General features: G+C 45.6%; 1 protein-coding gene across 1 annotated transcript in view; it reads right to left on the minus strand.

The window, feature by feature from the left end:
* Kif6 (kinesin family member 6) overlaps positions 1–20045 on the minus strand; it is a 290945-nt gene that overhangs the window by 224827 nt on the left and 46073 nt on the right. Inside the window, exon 4 of the mRNA XM_040729501.1 lies at positions 1668–1815. Coding sequence (XP_040585435.1) covers positions 1668–1815 — 148 coding nt within the window. The remainder of the gene's footprint in view (positions 1–1667; positions 1816–20045) is intronic.

A 20045-nucleotide genomic window follows, 5' to 3' on the forward strand; every position in this document is an offset into this window, starting at 1 on the left:
CATCCTTCTAAGATGGCAGCCTTCCACGTTGGTCCATGGCAACAACAGCTATTGGAAATTACAGCCCCTGTCTGTGGAATAAGTGAACAAGGCAATCGATCCAGGTAGTGTCAGGGAAACAGGAATGGGAAGGGCTGTGGGTGGGGCACTCTGCTCAGCCCATCCTCCTGCACGCTTTCTGGCACACACGTTTGGCGCTCTTGGGCCACTGAGAGAGGAGCTAAACTAATGGTAATTGCTGCTTTCTGGCCAGCAATTAGAATTACGCAGATCTCAGCAAAATTTCTTCTCGTCTTCGCAACTCAAAATGCAAATAACATTCAGTAGGGAATTCCAGAGTGACGGTTACAACAACCCAGTTAGAGATTTAAACAGAATTCAAGGGCTTGCTGGAGCTGGAAGGAAGACAGAGAGCTAGCTTCCAGAGCAGTTCAACCCTTGCTTTCAGAAAATGGAAAGCAGAAACCCACAGAAGTTAAATGACTCATCACAGGAAATGGATTCTCACACAGCCAACAAAACAAAGCCAGTCTGAGCCTCAGAGGAAGTGTGGCAAGGCAACGCTCAGGTTGGCTTACAGAGCTGGAGGCTGGCTCTTGTAAGACGTGGACCCAGAGGAACTACCTCAACGGAGGCTTAGTTTTATAGTTTCCAACTACAAAATGGGACTAAAGATGCCTAGTTTGTTAGTTACAAAAATGTTGTATTCGAAAGTCACACCCTGGGGCCTGGAGAGACAGCTCAGTGGTTTAAAGCACTTGTTCCGTTTGCAGAAGACCTGGGGTCAGTTCTCAGTGCCCATGTGGTTTCTCACAGTCATCCTAACTCTGGTTTTTCTGGCTTCCGTGGGCACCAGGCATATGTATAGTTCACAGACACACATGTAGGCAAACCATTCACAAGTAGGTGACATATACAGTAGAGAAAGGGAATGCCTCTAGAATATGATTCTCCTGGCTGCAGTAGGGCTTATATTCTGGCAAATACCCCCAGCTTCTATTATTAGCATGGGAAGAGATAATCATGCCATATGACTGATTTGGCATTTTAGGGGCTATAGAAAGAGCTGTTTTAGTAGAAGGGTTCCTAGCTGCAGAGTGTAAGAAACAAGTTATCCGAGCAGGGAGACGGCTCAGTGGACGAAGGGCGAGCTGCGCCAGCATGCAGATCTGAGTTCAGATCCCCTGCACCCATGTGAAAGGCTGGTGATGGTAGCGTGTGGCAGTAACCCTAATGCTGGGCCAGGAGGAGAGGAGGACATGCCCAGAGTTCACGGGTCAGCCAATCAAATCAGTGAGCCCTCGTACAAAAAGAGTCCCTATCTCAAAAATCAAAAACAAAACAAAATCAGTGGAGAGCAAGAGAGGACCTTGGATGTCAACCTCTACCATCCCCACACACCTGGACACCCCACCCCACCCTAGAAGACCTCTCTCTCAAATGGAGCTCTGGCCTTGGATCAACTCCTAGCCCTGGTATGAGGAGCACGTTCTTAATCCCCACTCCTCCAGCAAAGTCTGAACCTTTCTTTAAATGGGAAGGCTGGAGTTACTCACAATAGCACATTCCCAGGTGGGTTAGGTGTGATAGATGCCTTAGCACACTTCCTCAGCACGGTGTATTTCTGCTGAACATATCAAATTAAATGTGAACTATTGTTTCTTTACCTTTTGCAACTGCTCAAAAATATATGACAGAGTCCTTGGGATGATGCCTCTGTCGCTGTAGCGTTCAGCCCCACCTGTGATGGTGAATGTCTTGCCACTGCCTGTCTGCCCGTATGCGAAGATGGTACCATTGTAACCTGCCAAGGCACTGTAGGAAGAAACGACAGCGTTTTAATAGCTAAACCGACACGCACACTGGTGTTGGGTGCCTCATAGTCGAATAGCAACCTTATGAATACCACTGAAGACATATTTGTGGGGTATTTACAAATACATGACATCCCAGCTGGAATCGTATGTGTGTGTATCGTATCCACATGCACCTGTGTGGGAGTACATACGTGCATGTGGAAGCCAAAGATCAAGACCGTGCACCTCCCTAAATCCCTCTGCATCCTATTTTTTTGAGATGGCCTCTCTCACTGAATGCAGGGAGCTCCAGGGAGCCTATCTCTTGGATTACAGCTCATGCTGCCAGGCTCAGCTCTGACGTAGATGATAGAAATTCAGGTTGTCATGTTTGGGTGGCAAGCACTTTCCCCAGTGAGTCATTTCCCTGGTCTTCAGAATAGTTTTTAATCTAGGAATTGTAGGATATCGGGGCCTTTCTCTAAGGAAGGACATGCCACTCAAATGTACCCCAGCATCACAATACTGGCTTGGGTTTTACTGTACTAGACTTAAAGAAGGAGTTGAGATCATCTCAGGGAAACACTTGTGATTTGGCAAGATGTCTATCTGCCGCTCCATGTAACTCCTGGTAAATACTCACATGGCTAGCCACCCCTACATTACTAAATACACCCTTTACAACTGTGGTTCTTGAAATGTATTTCTCTGTGTAATAACTACCACCAACAGAAAGTCCTTGGGATGCCCCCTCCAAAGATGATTTGTGTTTTGTTGGCCCATGTGTGCTATTCTGCCCAGCCGAGTATCCCATGATTTGACAGGGTCTCAGGAAACCTTCCAGCTGCCAATGTAGACATTTGACAGTATGCTCTGTAGGATGTGGGCTTGGAAGAGTGAGCCTGCTCTCTAGGCCACATGGAACAGGAAACTTGCAGTTTTGCTGTCTTTTTTGCTGTAAGTGGCTCCTTGATCCTCAAGATGGTCCTATCAAACCAGCTAAAGTGGGCAGCTCCTCTACAATCATTTCCACCATTTGAGCTAGGAATCCTGCTCTACCCCACCCGCTGAGATCCTGTCTGCAGCTCACATTAGAGATCTCACTTTGCTCTTGTGACATGGTGAACGATCTGCCCTCACAGTGTCCCCAGATAACACAGATGTTGCCCAGACCTTATTCTGAAGACATCAGTTAACCCTTTGCATCTCATGCAGCTGGAAACCTTACTAGCGATGTGTCTGGTGGCAGACCAATGTGTGCTTTGCCAAGAGCAGAGGCGGTAGTGTTGCTTACAAACCTGAAGGACTTAGTACAGAGAGCAGGGGGAATCAAACTACTGTGTGTCAACGCTCTGTTTTTAGTATGGTGAAGCATGCCTCCACCTGTGTCTTCGCATTGAAACTGTCCATTGGTAACATGCTTAGCTTGAGAGAGGCTCTGATTCCCATGATGCATGGAGCTGGATTGTTACTCAATCTTTTCCATCAATGGAATCTGTCACCAAGGAGACAGAGGTGTCTCATTCGAGTGTCATTTGTATGCCACAGCTGTACTAAGTAAATGGGTCTACAATTTTAAGAATCAGACCTCAAACAAACACTGTACCAATTCTTGGCAGAATGGATTGCTAAGATACAGGAGGCACTATCAATTGCACAAATTAGCAGTTCCATTTTAACATAAACAGGGCCTATGAAAGCGATGCCTAGGGGTGACCTGTGTGTCCTCACTGGCCATCCATCTGATTTTTATACCAGATTCTTCATAACTCAGATTGCTAATCACCTGTCTGCCTGCTGTAATATTCATTCTCCTTATCTGCTATGGGATGGAAAAATCAGACACCAAGAACACAAGATTTTTGTTCATAAGGCCCACCTACTGTCCCAAGCTCACATGACTGTGTATCATACTGCCTCAGGGGAACTTAAACAGAAGAACAACAGTGAAATTACCCATTTCCTCTGTCTAGAAACTCCTTATCCCAAATTAACCTCGTGCTCACTCCTCAGTGTCCCGGCATCATTGTATGCTATTCTAGTCTTGTCTGCCCTAAGAGAAAATATAAGTTTAAAATAAATAGAGAGATGATGATGTAACAACTTCTAAGCTCTGTTCATCCACAAGAACAACGATACCATAGCAAAAAGTGTCAAGGTTCACTTCTTCCTGATCTGAAAAGTATCTCAACACGTCAACATGACCAACAGCTCTGGTAATGCTTAAAACCACCACCACCACCACCAACAGCAAAAACTCAGCAGAGACCTTGCCTTTCACAGTGCGTCAACTTCAGAGTTCCTAGACATTTGCCCCAGCTCCAAGGAAGCCTTTAAAAACAATATGTTTGAAATGGACAGAACCAGAAAAACCACCATGAGTGAGGTAACCCAAAACCAGAAAGACAAATATTGCATGTACTCACTTGTAAGTTGATACCAGACATAAAGCAAAAGATACCCAGCCTACAATCCACAACCCCAGGGAAGCTAGAACCCTTGTCCAGAAACAGATGGAAGCAGATGCAGAAATCCACAACTAACCAATGGGTCAAGCTCCTGGAGTACAATCGAAGTGAGGGAGGAGTGATAATTTGAACAAAGGATTCAAGACCATGATGGGGAAACCCACACAATCAGCTGACCCGAGCTAGTGAGAGATCACTGCCTCCAGTCTGACAACTCGGCAACCTGCATAAGACTGATCTGGACTCCCTGAATACAGGTGATAATGGTGCAGCTGGGACAATATGTGAGGCCACTGGCAGGGGGTCCAAGATCTAACACTAATGCACAAACTGACTTAGTGGAGCCCATTCTCTATGGAGAGATGCCTTGTTCAGCCTAGACACAGGGGTGTGGGGGTGGGGAGTCGCCTTGGTCCTGCCTCAATGAGATGATGGGACAGACTTAGCAGACTTCCTAGGGGAGGCCTTACCCTCTCCAAGGAGTAGATGGGAGGTGGGGGGAGTAGAGGGACTGACTGGAAGGAGAGGACGGAAGGGAACTGGGGTTGGAATGTAAAAAATAAAAATAAAAAACAATATGCCTGTAGGTATATGAGCTGTGAAGTCTGGGCAGTTCAGCCACTGCTGGAGAAGTGGTGTAGACCTGGAGCCCCTCCCCAGCCTCCCCAGGCCGTTCTTCCCCCCATTCCCAGACGAGCTCTGTGAGAGAACAGAATGGTCTCTGGTGACTCAGCATCCTCACGGTGAACGGCCCTGGCTACAGGCAAATATTTACCATCCACATCTCCCGAGGTGGTGGTACCAGTGAGCCGAGCCTGAAGGTAGTCAAAGCCTACGAAGTCTGTTGACAATGACAAGGAGGTGCTATGAAAAGACTCTTGACACTTCTGGAATACTAGAAGGCCACACCCAAGGCATATGCATGTTGAGAAAGGAGTTGGGAAAGGGTTTTTTTTCATATTTTTCTTTCTTTGTCCCATAGCATGAACACTGCGGGGTTAGGTACTGAGTCTTGTTCCAGTTTTTTTTTTTTTGATGATGATGCTACGGCCATACCACCCTGAACGCGCCCGATCTCGTCTGATCTCAGAAGCTAAGCAGGGTCGGGCCTGGTTAGTACTTGGATGGGAAGGGGTTTTTATTCCCTCTCTGACTGGTCTTGAGTCATTGTACAAGAATTGAGTGACAGAAAGACAGAGCTACAGAGTTCTAGATATTGAAGATGGGTCTCTACACATAAGTGGAAATGCTTCTGTGGCAGCTGGGAAAGATGTGTTGGAGACATTTAAAGGAACACTTTACCCACAGAGCTGACCTCTGTGTTAATTGGACAGAGGCTACATATATTAGTTACCTTTCTGTTTCTGTGATTAAAAACAAAGAAAACCCTACCAAGACAACTACACAGAATGAAGAGTCCACTTGGGCTAACAGCTTCAGAGGGATAAAAGTGCATCATGGCAGAAAGTCATGGCAGCAGACATGGTGACCACAGCAGGAAGCTGAGGGCTCCAATTCTCAACTGGACAGGAAGCAGAGAGAGCAAACCACAAGGAGGGTGAGGCTTCAAACTCTCAAATCCTTCAGCAGGCTACTCCTCCTAACTCTCTCCACACAGCAAACCCCACAAGCTGTTCACTTACTGCAAGCCAAGGGGGTGTCCACATTTGAACCACCCCAGGACAGAGGCACAGAGACGAATGACAACCAAGGGATCATGGGAGGTGGCTCTGTGGGCAAAAGGACTTTCTGCTGTGGCTATGAGAACCTGAGTTCGAATCTCCAGCACTCACACAAAAAGCCAGTGTGGTTCTGTGAGCAGCTGTGACCCCAGCACTGTGGGAGGGAAGTATCTCAGCTGGCTGGCCACCAGACATCTCCTCTGGCATAGGCTTCACAACTAAAGAACAGGGAAAACATTACTGAAGATGTGATCAGTCACTGCCGCCCTCTGCTTCTTTGCCAGAATGGACATAACTTGTGTAAAATTTCTATGGAAACTCAAGGAATATGAATAGACAAAACAATCTTGACAACAAGAACAAAGGTGAACCCTCATCCTTTGCACTCACAACTAATCAGAAGGCTAAAGCAATTAGGACAGTGAAATACTGACATGGGGGGGGATCCCACACTTAGGCTGGGATACGACGTAGGTGGCTAGCATCAATTCAGTGCTGTCTCTCAATTTACAGTTGGCTCTTTTCCAAAAGGGGTGAAGAGATTACCAATAGAAGAAAGGATAAAGAAAAAGTAGGAAAATTAACAAAATGGGACAAATCTGTTAAAACTGTGGGTATGTGCACATGAATGCAGTTGTCCACAGATATCTGAAGAGGACATCTGATCCTGTGGAGCAGACCAATGTGGACACTGGGAACTGAACTCAGATCTTCTGCAAGAGCAGTGTATAACCTTAGCAACTGAGTCATTTCTCAAGCCTACTGTTTTTGCAAATCATATATCTTACAAGGAAATTGACATTAAACCTGAAAGCCACAGCACATCAGAAAATATATCACAGCAAATCAAAAGTCAGTTGAAAAGTAGAAAATGGGGCTGGCAATACGACTTAGAGGGTAAAGGTGCTTGCTGCCAAATGTGAGGAACTGAGTTCAATCCCTGGGACCCTCATGGTAAAGAGAACTGACTCCTCTGACCACACACCAAACATACACAAGTACTCACCCCACATATACATACATACTCATACACACACACCTGTACAAACACACATACACACACACACACACACACACACACATACACACAGGCAAAAAGAAAGAAAAGTAGGCAATGAATTTAAATAGATTTAAATTTTAATTCTGATGAATAAACAAATGTCATCTCCATACCCTATATTCATATACTCAAAAGAATAAACTGTTGGTAAGTCCAACTCTAAAGCCTATGTTAGATGCAAGGAGTCAGCTCCAAAAGGTCATAGATGGTAAGAACTTGTCTATGCAAAGTATTTAGATAAGCAAATTCCATCTGGATAGAAAGTGGATTAGTGTTTGACGGCCAGCTGAGTGGAGACAGAAACTGGGAAGCAAATGCTGCATACAGCCAAGGATTCTCTGGGGTAACAAAAAGTCCTAAAATTAACTGATGGCCATTGCCAGCTACCCAGTTATGCTAAAAACTACTAAATTACATTCATCAACAAATTCTGCTACATTTATTTGTTTGCTTTGTGTGTGTGTGTGTGTGTGTGTGTGTGTGTATGCCTGAACATCCGTGTGTTCACCAGGGTGCATGGGTGGGGGTACACAGACAGCTTAACAGAATGGATTTTCTCTACCAAATGGGTTCCAGGGCCCAGACTCAGATCCACAGGCTCAGCAGCAAGACCCTTTACCCAGTGAGCAACCCCATAGCTCCCTAAATGATGGACTTGAAATGGTAAATTTGGGCAAGTGAGTTATCACGAGGAAGCTGCTGTCCCAATACAATGATGAAAAAGAATCAGTATGAAGTCCCCAGTAACAGGACACTTTTGACGTCTGTCTTTCCTGTGTACTTGTATTTGATGGAGAGACAAGAGAGGCAAATGATAAACTCCAGCGACTAAGCAAGCAGGATGGAAGTTGTGGTGGGAGTTACCTCTCAGCAGCTAAGACCAGTACTGCAGACTCCTGCTGATTCATGACAGCCAGGGACAAGGACACAAAACCACCCTGTCTAGAGTGGGCTTTGATGATCACATAAAATGTCTGTTGTAGAAATCAGCTCCCTCTAGGAGTCTAAGTTATAAAGACGAGGTAGTTTGTCAGTATTTATCTTTTAGGATTTTCACAAATAACCCCAAAATAAAACCACACCCTCTGGGAGATTCTAGACTTAAGTATGAATTGAACACATAATGTGCTTCCATGCTAGAAAAATACAAACTATTTTTCTGTTTGGCTTTTTCATTTGTATTATTCATGATTGGTTTAACTAGACTTTGTTATAAGATCATGTAAGTATGAAGAAAATGAAACTTTATGTTGTTTATGCATGATGAAAAAGTCTTAGCCTCCTGCTATATACAATTACTACATCAAAGTAACCAATAAAAATTATTATTGTGCTGGACATGGGACCACAAGCCTTTAATCCCAGCATTGGGAGGCAGAGGCAGGCTGATTTCTGAGAATGAAGGTCAGCTTGGTCTATAGAGTGAAACTGTCATTTAAAAATATTGTAAGATAATTTAATTCACTAAACAAAAAAAAAGATGAATTCTAATCTGTCAAGTTTGAATAGATAGCATAGTTGGAAAACAAAGAAAGGAGGGAAGGCAAACAGAAAGGGAGTTAGAGAGGGAGGGAAGGAGGAAGGAAGGAAGGGAGGAAGGGAGGAAAGAAGGAAGGGAGGAAGGGAGGGAGGGAGGGAAGGAGGAAGGCAGGAAGGAAGGGAGGAAAGGAGGGAGGGAGGGAAGGAGGAAGGAAGGAAAGGAGGAAAGGAGGGAGGGAGGAAAGAAGGAAGGAAGGGAGGGAAGGAGGAAGGAAGGAAGGAGGAAGGGAGGGAGGAAGGGAAGGAAAGGAGGAAGGGAGGGAGGAAGGAAAGGAGGGAGGAAGGAAGGAAGGGAGGGAGGAAGGGAGGAAAGGAGGGAGGAAGGAGGAAGGAAGGAAGGAGGGAGGGAGGGAGGGAAGGAGGAAGGAAAGGAGGGAAGGGGGAAGGAAGGAAGGAAAAAAGGAAAGAAGGAAGGGAGGAAGGAAGGAAGAAAGGAGGAAGGGAGGGAGGGAAGGAGGAAGGAAAGGAGGGAAGGGGGAAGGAAGGAAGGAAAGGAAGGAAGGGAGGAAGGGAGGAAAGAAGGAAGGGAGGAAGGGGTGTTGGAGAGACGGCTCAGGCTCAGTTCCCAGCATCCACACGGTGGCTCACAAGCCTATAACTCCAGGTCTAGGGTCTCTGGGCTCCTGAACTATGCATGGTGCCCATGCATACACTCAGATATACACATGTGCACATTAAATAAAACATATCATTAAAAAGCAGTACTATGTCATTAGAGGCCCATAAGGACTCCTCTGAGAAATGCTTTTAGACAGATCAGCTGGCTTTAAACTTCATATGTAGTTGAGACTGACTTTGAACTCCTGTTCCTCCTGCTTCCAATTCCCAAGTGCTAGGGCTACAAGTGTCTACATTATGTTCAGCTTTAAAATGTGTCTTAGTTTGATGGCAACCTAACAAATTATCTGTAAAAAATCCAAGAATGAAGGAAAGCATACATTTATATTTTGTACACTGTTTGGATAAAGTAAATTGAGTCATTTGAAAACATAGACCAATTAAAATAAGAGCACAATTTTTAAACTAACTGGAATGATGCTATACTTATGCCAGGTTAGTCAAAAGGACTAACCTGGGGCTGAATGAAGCTCCAATTCCTCTGTTTGGACCACTGGACCCTTCTTAGCATTGCTCACCTTTTACAGGCCACAGTAGCTGCAAGGTGCTTCTTGTGACATTCATAGTCTCGTTGGTTTCTGTCCTCTTTCTAAAATTAAGTCCCAAAGCCCTCACAAGCAGCCCAAGGCAGTAATTTGCTACTTTTCTGGAGAGATGTGCTAAGTGACTCTAGGGCTCACCCTCAGAATACCTGAATGCATACAGTTAACAGCACAGAGCCTGTCTTTCATCGTTGTTGCTTTTCTATGGGTATGTGTGTGCACATTTCAGTGTGTGTGTGTGTGTGTGTGTGTGTGTGTGTGGACACCCAAGGCTGATGACAAGAATCATGCTCAATTACTCCCCTACCTTGTATATTGAGCAGGTCTCTCAATCAACCCAGAGGGAGGCCACAGATGCTTAGTCTTTCCAGACAGGCATTTTATGTGGGTTGCAGGGATCTGAACTCTGGTCCTCATGCCATCTTCCCAGTATAACATAAACTGGTCTGTGTGAGAGAAGTAGGGATCCAAAGCAGGAAGGCCCAGCTTTCAAGGAGTCTTAGAGATACGAAGAGGTGAATCATGCTACCTCTTATTAAAAGGCCCCAATTGCATTTACAAACCGAACTCTGGGGACACGTGCCCCACGATCAGACAATCATATACCCTTTCCATGACAGGCCTCCCCAACCCATGGTTTGTAACTGCTACTTCTCCAAGAGGCCATAGCATGCAAATCAGGCAGACCAGAATCACTCTCATATGGATTTCCAGAAAGAGAAGAAGGGAAGAAGGAAGAAAATGAGGAGGAGGAGGAGGCGGCGGCAGAGACCCTTATATGTTGGGTCAGTGGGTCACGGCTGCCGCACACAGCATTCTGCCATTTTGCATAAGGGCACAGAAGTCAGAGGGGCGGAGAAGGAATACCAGCCATGTCCGTGGCCAACCGGAGTAACCAAGTCCCTGCCTTTCACTGGGGTTTTTGAGTGGTTGGCTCTAACACAGTTACATGAGCCAAGAAATCCTCTGCTCCTCATCTGGGATTTATTATTATGCAACCCAGAGTGACAGTCCATACAGTTCCTTCAGTGGCCATGTCGGAAGCAAGGCATGAAGGTCCTTGTGCCCACAGATCTCCTGAGAAACCAGAAATGTTAAGCACTCAGGATTGTCTTTCCAATGGGAAAGATGTAGACTCTGTCCTTCCATCCAGAAAGCTGGGGATTGGAGGTGACTGACAGCCCGGTGATCTTCATTATCTGTTGGGTCACGCCATATCAAACTCTCATAGCCAGGACCAGAGGTGGTTAGTCACCAGAGGGCACAAGGCCCACATACAGGGATTGCAACCATGGTTGAGAAGATCAGCTGGAGACCACCACATCTCTTGGGTCATGAAGGGGACCCTGCAGGTGGCCACAGCAGGCAGGGAAGCAAACCCTCAAGAGGTGAGAATGAAAACTCAGCTCAGATTGGCTTCATCCACCTGGGTCAAGGCTCTGGGGAGTCTGATGCCAGGCACTTGATTCCCAGCACTCTCAAACACAGTAGAATTTGGAAAACCGTTTCCTGGTATAATATAATCCCTGGTACACAAGGAAGTGTAATTACATCGAAACTCAACTCAGGGTACAGGCCATTTCTTCAAAGAATCCTCTAGAGATAGGCCACCCATGCTAGCATAAGGGCTTAAGGAAGGGTCCGGCCTGGTCTTGGTCATACAGATATTGTAGAGGTCATGTGGGCTACTAGCTACCTCTGGTGATGGCTGTGAGAACCTAGGGAGCCCCTGGCTGTGAGTGTCATTTAGATGACTAACCACCTCTGGTCCTGGCTATGAGAGTTTGATATGGTGTGACCCAACCGATAATGAAGATCACCAGGCTGTCAGTCACCTCCAATCCCCAGCTTTCTGGATGGAGAAGAACAATTTTTCTAAAATTATAACACCTAAGTTGTTTATATACCAATAAATAAATCTCTTCTCTCTGTGTCTGTGTGTCTGTGTGTATTTATGTGTGTACATGTGTGTGTGTACTCATGCCCATGTACATTCCTGTATATGAAGTCAGAGGATGACGTCTGGTGTCTTCCTCAATCACTCTCCACCTTATTCTTTCAGGAAGTCTCACTGGACCCAGAACTCACTGATGAGCATACTGGCTGTTGTTCATTACTATACTCTGGTTTTCAGTTACAGCATGGATATACTCTAAGATGGCCAGCGCATTTAGGAGCTGAGAGTTGGAATCAGGAAAACGTCACCAGATTGGAAAAACACACCAAAGAATGTGGGAAATGGAGGGGAAAGAAGGGGAGAAGCACAGGCTAGACCTTTGCTTAGCTGACTGGACAGCTGAACAAGGTCAGAATCACCTCGAGGGATCAAGACTGCCAACAACTGTCTGAGGGGTATGACAGCTGAGGTGGGTTGTCGTGTGAGTGTCCGGTTCACAGGACTTTGGCACAGATGTTTTCCACTGTTAGTACGCACATACGAGAGGTAAAGTGTGTTCTCAAGGAACTGGAAAGATGGCTCAGCAGTTAAAAGTGCTGCCTGTTCTTTCAGAGAGCTCGTTGTGTTCCCAGACCCTACATGATGACTTCTAACCATCTTTAACTCCTGTTCTAGGGGACCTGGTGCCCTTTTGTGACCTCCGTAGGCAGTGGACATGTATATGATGCACAGATAGATGCTAGCAAAACACCCATAAAATAACAGTTAAATAATATGGTATCAACAAACTACTGTTATACTCAGAAAAATGTATAAAGATCTCTATGTACACAAATACACACACACATCTTTTTGTAGCATTTCATATCCATACTGATCAAAACCATATTTGCTACTTTTTCTCTTATATATAGTCTTACTCTCTCAAGTAATCATCCCAAGGTCTCTCTCCCCCAGACGCTTGCAGGGAAAATCAATGCAAATGCAGGGTCTGAGGGGCAATTAGTGTAGGTGTATGCAGTTGGTATCACTGGTTAGATTACACATAGTTAGGTGATACATGCCATACTTTTCATTGGTTCTCAACTTAGACCCACACATTGGCTGCTGGTGCCAATCCGTGGTGAGGGTCCTGTGTGTCTTGCAGTGGGATGCCTGCAGATCAACCACCCTGCCATCTGGAGCACATGATTTTCATCAGTTCCACAGTAAAATCCGCCAAGTGCTGTTTTATAACACCACTGGCTAGGATAGCTGACATTAGGACAGAAAATTAACCACAATGACGACAAGACATCACCCTTCAGATGGACATTAAGGATGCTTCCTCATCATCAACACATTGAAGAGAGGATCAATAGCCCAGAAAACAGGCAAGGGTGGCTAATCTTTCTAGGCCTTTCCTCCTGAATGAGGACATCAAAAGGGGGTTGGGGGACAGCCTATCGCAAGGTCAGAGGCTTTAGAGTAGGGGGTGGCTGAATGCAGATATGTTCCTTTGGTAAGTGACATCTAAAAACCCTTTCCAATTCCCTGTATGGGATTCAAGGACCATAAAGGGACTGCAACATACCATGAGTAACTAAAAGGTAATGTGGTTGCTGGAAGGCTTGTGCACTTGGAAGGAGAAGGGAGGGGTACACACTCCACTTTACTCTCGTGTTACAGCTAGCTGGCTGTTAAGGAGGAACAACAGAGGGCTCTGTATGGTTGCAAAATGAGGAATTCCACAGGAGGCTGCAGGGTGGTTTCATAGGCTTTTCTGTGCAGAAGGCTAATAATGGGGTCCTGTGACTACACAGGAAACAGAAAACCTCTTGAGCACAGATTGGAATATACCAGAACTAACATTGGCCATTTGGAGCTGTTTCCCTGATCCTTTGAACAACAGGAATTAGCTTTTTGGCACAATCCATTCTCACAATGATGCTTTGGAGCAGCCTTGGAAAGCCCATAAAAGCATATATATGGGCAGCTGTATGAAGCTGTACTCCACAAAGACCGTGTAAGGGAAGGGCTTGAATCCCAAGATAGGACTCACAGGCTACATGCTGAGGTGAATGACGGGAGAAGCCAGTCATTGACTGACACTCTAGTGAGGAGAGACACAATGGTGCTGGAGAAAGGAGATGAAACAGAGAAAGGGAAAATAGAAGCAATTACATAGCAAATTCCTGAGCTCTCACTCCATGGCCGCACCCTCACAGGCAGAGCCAGTCTCCACCAGTCTCATTTATCCCTCCTGCCTCTGGTCACACAGATCTGCCCTCCTGTATAACAAGTCCCAGGGCTTCTGCTTTGCTTTCCCCACTTTCTCCCAGCGGCCTCTCTCCATTAACCAACCAACCAACCAACCAACCACCAACCAACAAACCAACAAACCAACCATCCACCAACCAACCAACCAACCACCAACCAACCAACCACCAACCAACCAACCAACCAACAAACCAACCAACCACCAACCAACCAACCACCAACCAACCAACCAACCACCAACCAACCAACAAACCAACCAACCACCAACCAACCACCAACTAAACAACCAACCAACCAACCACCAACCAACCAACCACCAACCAACCACCAACCAACCAACCAACCAACCACCAACCAACCAACCACCAACCAACCAACCAACCACCAACCAACCAACAAACCAACCAACCACCAACCAACCAACAAACCAACCAACCACCAACCAACCACCAACTAAACAACCAACCAACCAACCACCAACCAACCAACCACCAACCAACCACCAACCAACCAACCAACCAACCACCAACCAACCAACCACCAACCAACCAACCAACCACCAACCAACCAACAAACCAACCAACCACCAACCAACCAACAAACCAACCAACCACCAACCAACCAACCAACCAACAAACCAACCAACCACCAACCAACCAACCACCAACCAACCAACCAACCACCAACCAACCAACAAACCAACCAACCACCAACCAACCACCAACTAACCAACCAACCAACCACCAACCAATCAACCAACAAACCAACCAACCACCAACCAACCACCAACCAACAAACCAACCAACCAACCAACCAATAGAAGGATACATTCCCTATTGATTGCTTCTGCCTTAGAAAAGAAGTGCTCTGATTTCATAAGTTAATAAAAACACTTATTTTATCATATAATTATATTAATTTCTTTTCTAATTGTTGTGACCAAATACCTTGACAAAAGCAACATAAGGAAGGACAGGTTATTTCACTTCACTGTCCAAGAGTACACTCCTTCAGGGTGGCAAGGGCCTGGTGGCTGGGGCAGGAGTGGCTGGGCATGTTGCATGTACAGTAAGAAAGCAAAAGGAGATAAAGGCTGGTGTTCAGGGCAGCTTTCCCTTTTTATGGGGCCTAGAAAACAACCCATGGAACAGTGCATCTCAGATATAAGGTGGGTCTCTCCATTCCCCCTCGTCAATTAACTTAATCTTAAAATAATCTTGATTAGGCAAATCCCTTAACAGAGTCCAGATCCTGTTAACAGTCAATATTAATTATCACAGTGATTGATTCATAAATGCATGAATGTTTTAATACACGTTGTTACATGTGAAGTCAAATTCCCCTTGAATACCCCACAAGCATGGCCTGGAACTCACTATTTTAGAATGCAGCTTGCAGGGGTTTTTATTTGTTTATTATGTGTAGCATAGCCTGCGTCCCCTTCCCGTCGGGACAGTTGCTCCCCCTTGCATCCCCTTCCTGGGACAGTTGCCCCCTCCTTGTGCGGTGGTGGGTTGCTTTCCTCACGCCAGCGTTTCTTCACAGCAGTCTGAGTGCACCATTCTTTCACATGCTGAGTCTGCACCGTATTTCACAGGATCAAAGTGTTACCGTGAGGGGCTGGAGAGATGGCTCAGTGGTTAAGAGCACTCATTGCTCTTCCAAAGGTCCTGAGTTCAACTCCATGCACCCACATGGCAGCTCACAACTGTTTGATGTCATTTTCTAGTGTGCAGATGTCCACATCTACATAAAATAGATAAATATCTTTAATAAGCCTTCCCATAGAAGGACAGTGACCTCACTGCCCCTCCTTTTGGCTCTGCGGGCACTGCCAATGTTCTCTCTGTTGGCTCTACCAATGCACAAGGAAAGTCCAGTTTCTTTCTGCCTTCCTTTACGCTTGTTCAGTCAGTTACATGGAGATGAAGGATCTCATCCTTTAAAATTTTATTCATTTGTATTTAGTTCTGTACCAGAGGAATCTAAAATGGCTGAAAGACTCTTAAGAAAGTACTCAACATCCTTAGCCATTAGGGAAATGCAAATCAAAACAACTCTGAGATACCATCTTACTCCTGTCAGAATGGCTGAAATCAAAAACCCCAAGGACACTTTATGCTGGAAAGGATGTGGAGAAAGGGGAACACTCCTCCACTGCTGGTGGAAGTGCAAACTCATACAGACACTTTGGAAATCAGTATGGAGATTCCTCAAAAAAGTGGGAATCAGCCTACCACAAGACCCAGAAATTCCACTCTTAGGCATATATCCAAAAGATGCACATTCATACAACAAGGACATCTGTTCCACTATGTTCATAACAGCATTATTTGTAATAGCCAGAACTTGGAAGCAACCTAGATGCCCCTCAACTGAATTGTGGATAGAGAAAAAAACAATGGAATCTTGAAATGTTCAGGCAAATGAATGGCACTAGAAGAAACCATCCTGAGTGATGTAACTCAGTCACAAAAAGACAAACATGGTATGTACTCACTCATATATGGATTTCAGGCATGATTAGGGGAATGCCAGCCTACAATCCCACTGCCAGAGAGTCTGAGAAACAGGAAGGACCCTAAGAAAGATATACATGATACCCCAGAGAAGGGGAACAGGACAGGATCTCCTGAGGGGATTGGGAGCATGGGGGGAGGGGAGAGGGAACTGGGAGAAGGAAAGGAGGAGAACAGGAAGGGAGAGGTGGACATGAGGGAGCAGGAAGGTTGAATCCTGGGGAAGAATAGAGGAGAGCAGGATGAGAGACACCATAATAGAGGGAGTCATTATAGGTTTGAGGAGAGATCTGGCACTAGTGAGATTTCCAGAGATCTACACGAATGACACCAACTGGCAATCTAAGCAATAGTGGAGAGGCTACCTTAAATGCCCTTCTCCGATAATGAGATTGATGACTTCCTTATATGCCATCCTAGAGCCTTCATCTAGTGGCTGATGGAAGCAGAGGCAGACACCCACAGCTAAACACTGAACTGAACTCTGGAAACCAGTTGCAGAGAGGGAGGAGTGATGAGCAAAGGGGTCAGAAACAGCTGACCTGAACAAGGGGGAGCTCATGGACCCCAGACTGATGGCTGAGAGGCCAGCATAGGACTGATCTAGACCCCTGAACATGGGTTTCAGTGAGGAGGCCTCAGCATTCTTTGGGGCCTCAGGCACTAGATCATTATCCCTGGCATCCAAATGGGACTTTGGGAACCCATTCCACATGGAGAGATGCTCTCTCAGCCTGGACACAAGAGGGAGGGCCTAGGCCCTGCCCTGGATGATATGACAGATTTTGGATATACCCCATGAAGGACCTCACCCTCCCTGGAGAGTAAAGTGGGGATTGGGTGGGGGATTAGGGGCATTGGTGGGCAGGGTAGGAGGGGAGGGAGAGGAAGCTGGGATTGACATGTGAAGCAAACTTGTTTCTAATTTAAAGAAAAGAAAAAATTTCATTCATCTGGAGGCTGGAAAGATGACTCAGTTGTTAAGAGCAGGTATTGCTCTTCAGAGGACCAGAATTCAATTCCTAACACCCACATCCAGTGACTCCCAGATGGTTCGAACTTCAGTGGATCAAATGCCCTCTCCTGGCCTCTGCATGCATCTTTACAAAGATACAGTTTTCTAATTTTAGAGTGAGTGTAGGTTCTTTCTTTCATATTAATTAATTGTGAGGTTATATTTACAGTGTGAATTAAAATGTTTTGTATTTTCTCCAAATAGTAACTTACCTTGGTTTACAAGTTTTATTACATTTATTTCTCTTGTGTGTAGTTGAGCAAGTTACCCCAGTGCCTATGTGGGGGTTAGAGGACAAATTTCAGGGGTTAGTTCTCTCCTTCCATCATGTGGGTGCCCGCAGGGACTGGGCGTGGGTCTGGACATGATGGTGAGTGTCTTTACCCACTGGACCATCCCTCCAGCCATCCCACCAGTCATTTAGAGTTGCCTAGGATGGCTGTTTCCACCCTGACTTCTGTTGATGTAACATTAACTTTTGCACTTTTCTGTTCTCAAGCATCACAGTTTCCCTGCCCCTTCCTCGCTTGAGTTTCCAACCTTTCATTATACAAAAACATTCTGATATTCAGCACATGAGTATCACTCTAACTTTTGTTCAGCTAAGAGAATAATTTACATGGTCTATTGTTCCCCAGATCACAAACCAAATTTCCATAAGCTCCAGTTGGTTGCTGTTATCCATTCTGCCTTGCTGATTCACTGGCTAATATCCTGATCAATGCCACACCGTTTTAATAATCACTGATCTGTGATGTCGTTGGGTGTCTCATGGTGAAAAGCCACCATCTTTGCTCTAGAAAGTCATCATCTTGGGTACTCGTGTGTACCCAGGAGAGTTCAAATCAGTTTTATCATGGTCTAGCTGCCTCTAACCACAAAGCTTTTTGCTTTTATACAGATTAACGTTCAAAAGAGCACACCCTGGAGACACACAGGCTGAGATTGTTTCTGGCACAAGGGCTTATTTTGTTTGGTCACTATCTTGTTATTCTATTCATGTTTTTAAAAACATCTGACACCTACATGAGAGCCAAGAGCCAGTGATGAATGCACAACAGGGTGCGTGTGCCTGTGCGGCAGGATGTTTTTGCCTCCCTAAGTGGCAGGAGACAAGAGGAGACTGTTCTCTGTATCCTCAGGAGGGAGCCTTAGGTCCCGCCCTCCTGTGTCTGAACATGGCTCTTTTCCGTCACTCATGCAGCCCTCTTAGACCCTGCACGGCCTTTGTCTGTGAGCCCAAGGACACTTGGCCATTCTCAACAGCCATTCTCAATCTCCAAGCCACCTTCTTTCTGTTACCACCAGAATGGTTTTCCTCCATAGGTAGGACTGAAAGCTCTACTCTGGTTTCAACGGTTTGTTGACTTCAGGTTGTCTTGGGATGGCATCCTGCTTCCTTTGTGGGCAGTGCAAGGGCTCTCACAACCTATAACACCTTCACACATCACTCTCCATCGTTTCCATATTATCCCTTCTACAGCTGCTTGGACCTTCCACAGTTCCTAATAGGTTTCCCACATAATCACCCACACTTGAATTGGGAAAACCCAGTCACCCCTCCACTCCAAACCCCACTGTCCAGGCCTCTGGCCTAACTTCCCCTCCACTCCCTACTCATGTACCTGAATGACATCTGCTGTCTGCTTGTCAACGCTCCCTGTGAACACTTCCCTGCCAGCCTCCATTTCCACCCCACCAAGAAGAGCTGGAGACTTTGAGCATCTCCTCCTCCATGATGTTTTCCACTAAATCAAAGGGCAACTTCATTTCTTGTCTGTGTGACTCTATTTTCCTTGTTTTATCTTAATCAGTTCACTCTATCCTAAGCCTGAGTTGGGAACTAGAAATCAGCAGGCATTCAGTAAGACCACTGCAAGGAAGAGGACCATGGAGAGTGGGATAAAAAGAGGCAAAGAGCCGCTTCCTCCACTCCTTGAGAGCCCAGCACATGGAACACTCCAACTGCTATTCAAGACAATAATAAAGCCAGCACGACCAAAACACTAAACCCCCAGAAAGAGAGAGGAGTCAACTTCATCCCCCATTTTAAGCAACAGCATGGGGCACAACTACAGGATTGTTTCTCTGACAAAACCATAAGACCTGTGCAAATAAATAAATAAAAAAGCAAGTCACATTTTTCTCTAAATTGAAAGTTAATATTTTGCATGTTATTTTGCCTTACAGCCAGTATATTTTTCACCATTGTTACCAAAATAATGAAAGCATTTGATGGGAAAGATGATAATCTATTCAAGTATTTGCTTTGCATGCAGTTATTTGGCAACTGGTACAGGGCAGATAACGCGTATTCTGCTCAGTGCACCCACTGAAGCCCAGTCAGTCATGCCAGCTTTGTCCCAAGCTGAAAGGCATGCCGCAACACGATGCCTCAGCCCCAAAGTCACACACACAAGACAAATGCACACTCTGGCTGGGTCCACCTCACGCAACTACCCTGTGCACTTAGAAGCACATGGAGCTTCAGGTGTGAGAAGTCAGTCTTCTTAAGAAGGCTCGCTAATGCAGTTTATACATGGTATGTGTGTTCAATGTCCACACGAGAGCAAGAACACAGAAAGCATGAGCGAGAACACTAGCTAGTACAGTTTATATATGGCGAACGTGTTCGAAGTATACACTAATG

Source organism: Mesocricetus auratus, unplaced genomic scaffold (genome assembly GCF_017639785.1).
Source record: "Mesocricetus auratus isolate SY011 unplaced genomic scaffold, BCM_Maur_2.0 Super-Scaffold_100021, whole genome shotgun sequence".
Taxonomy (NCBI): Eukaryota; Metazoa; Chordata; class Mammalia; order Rodentia; family Cricetidae; genus Mesocricetus; species Mesocricetus auratus.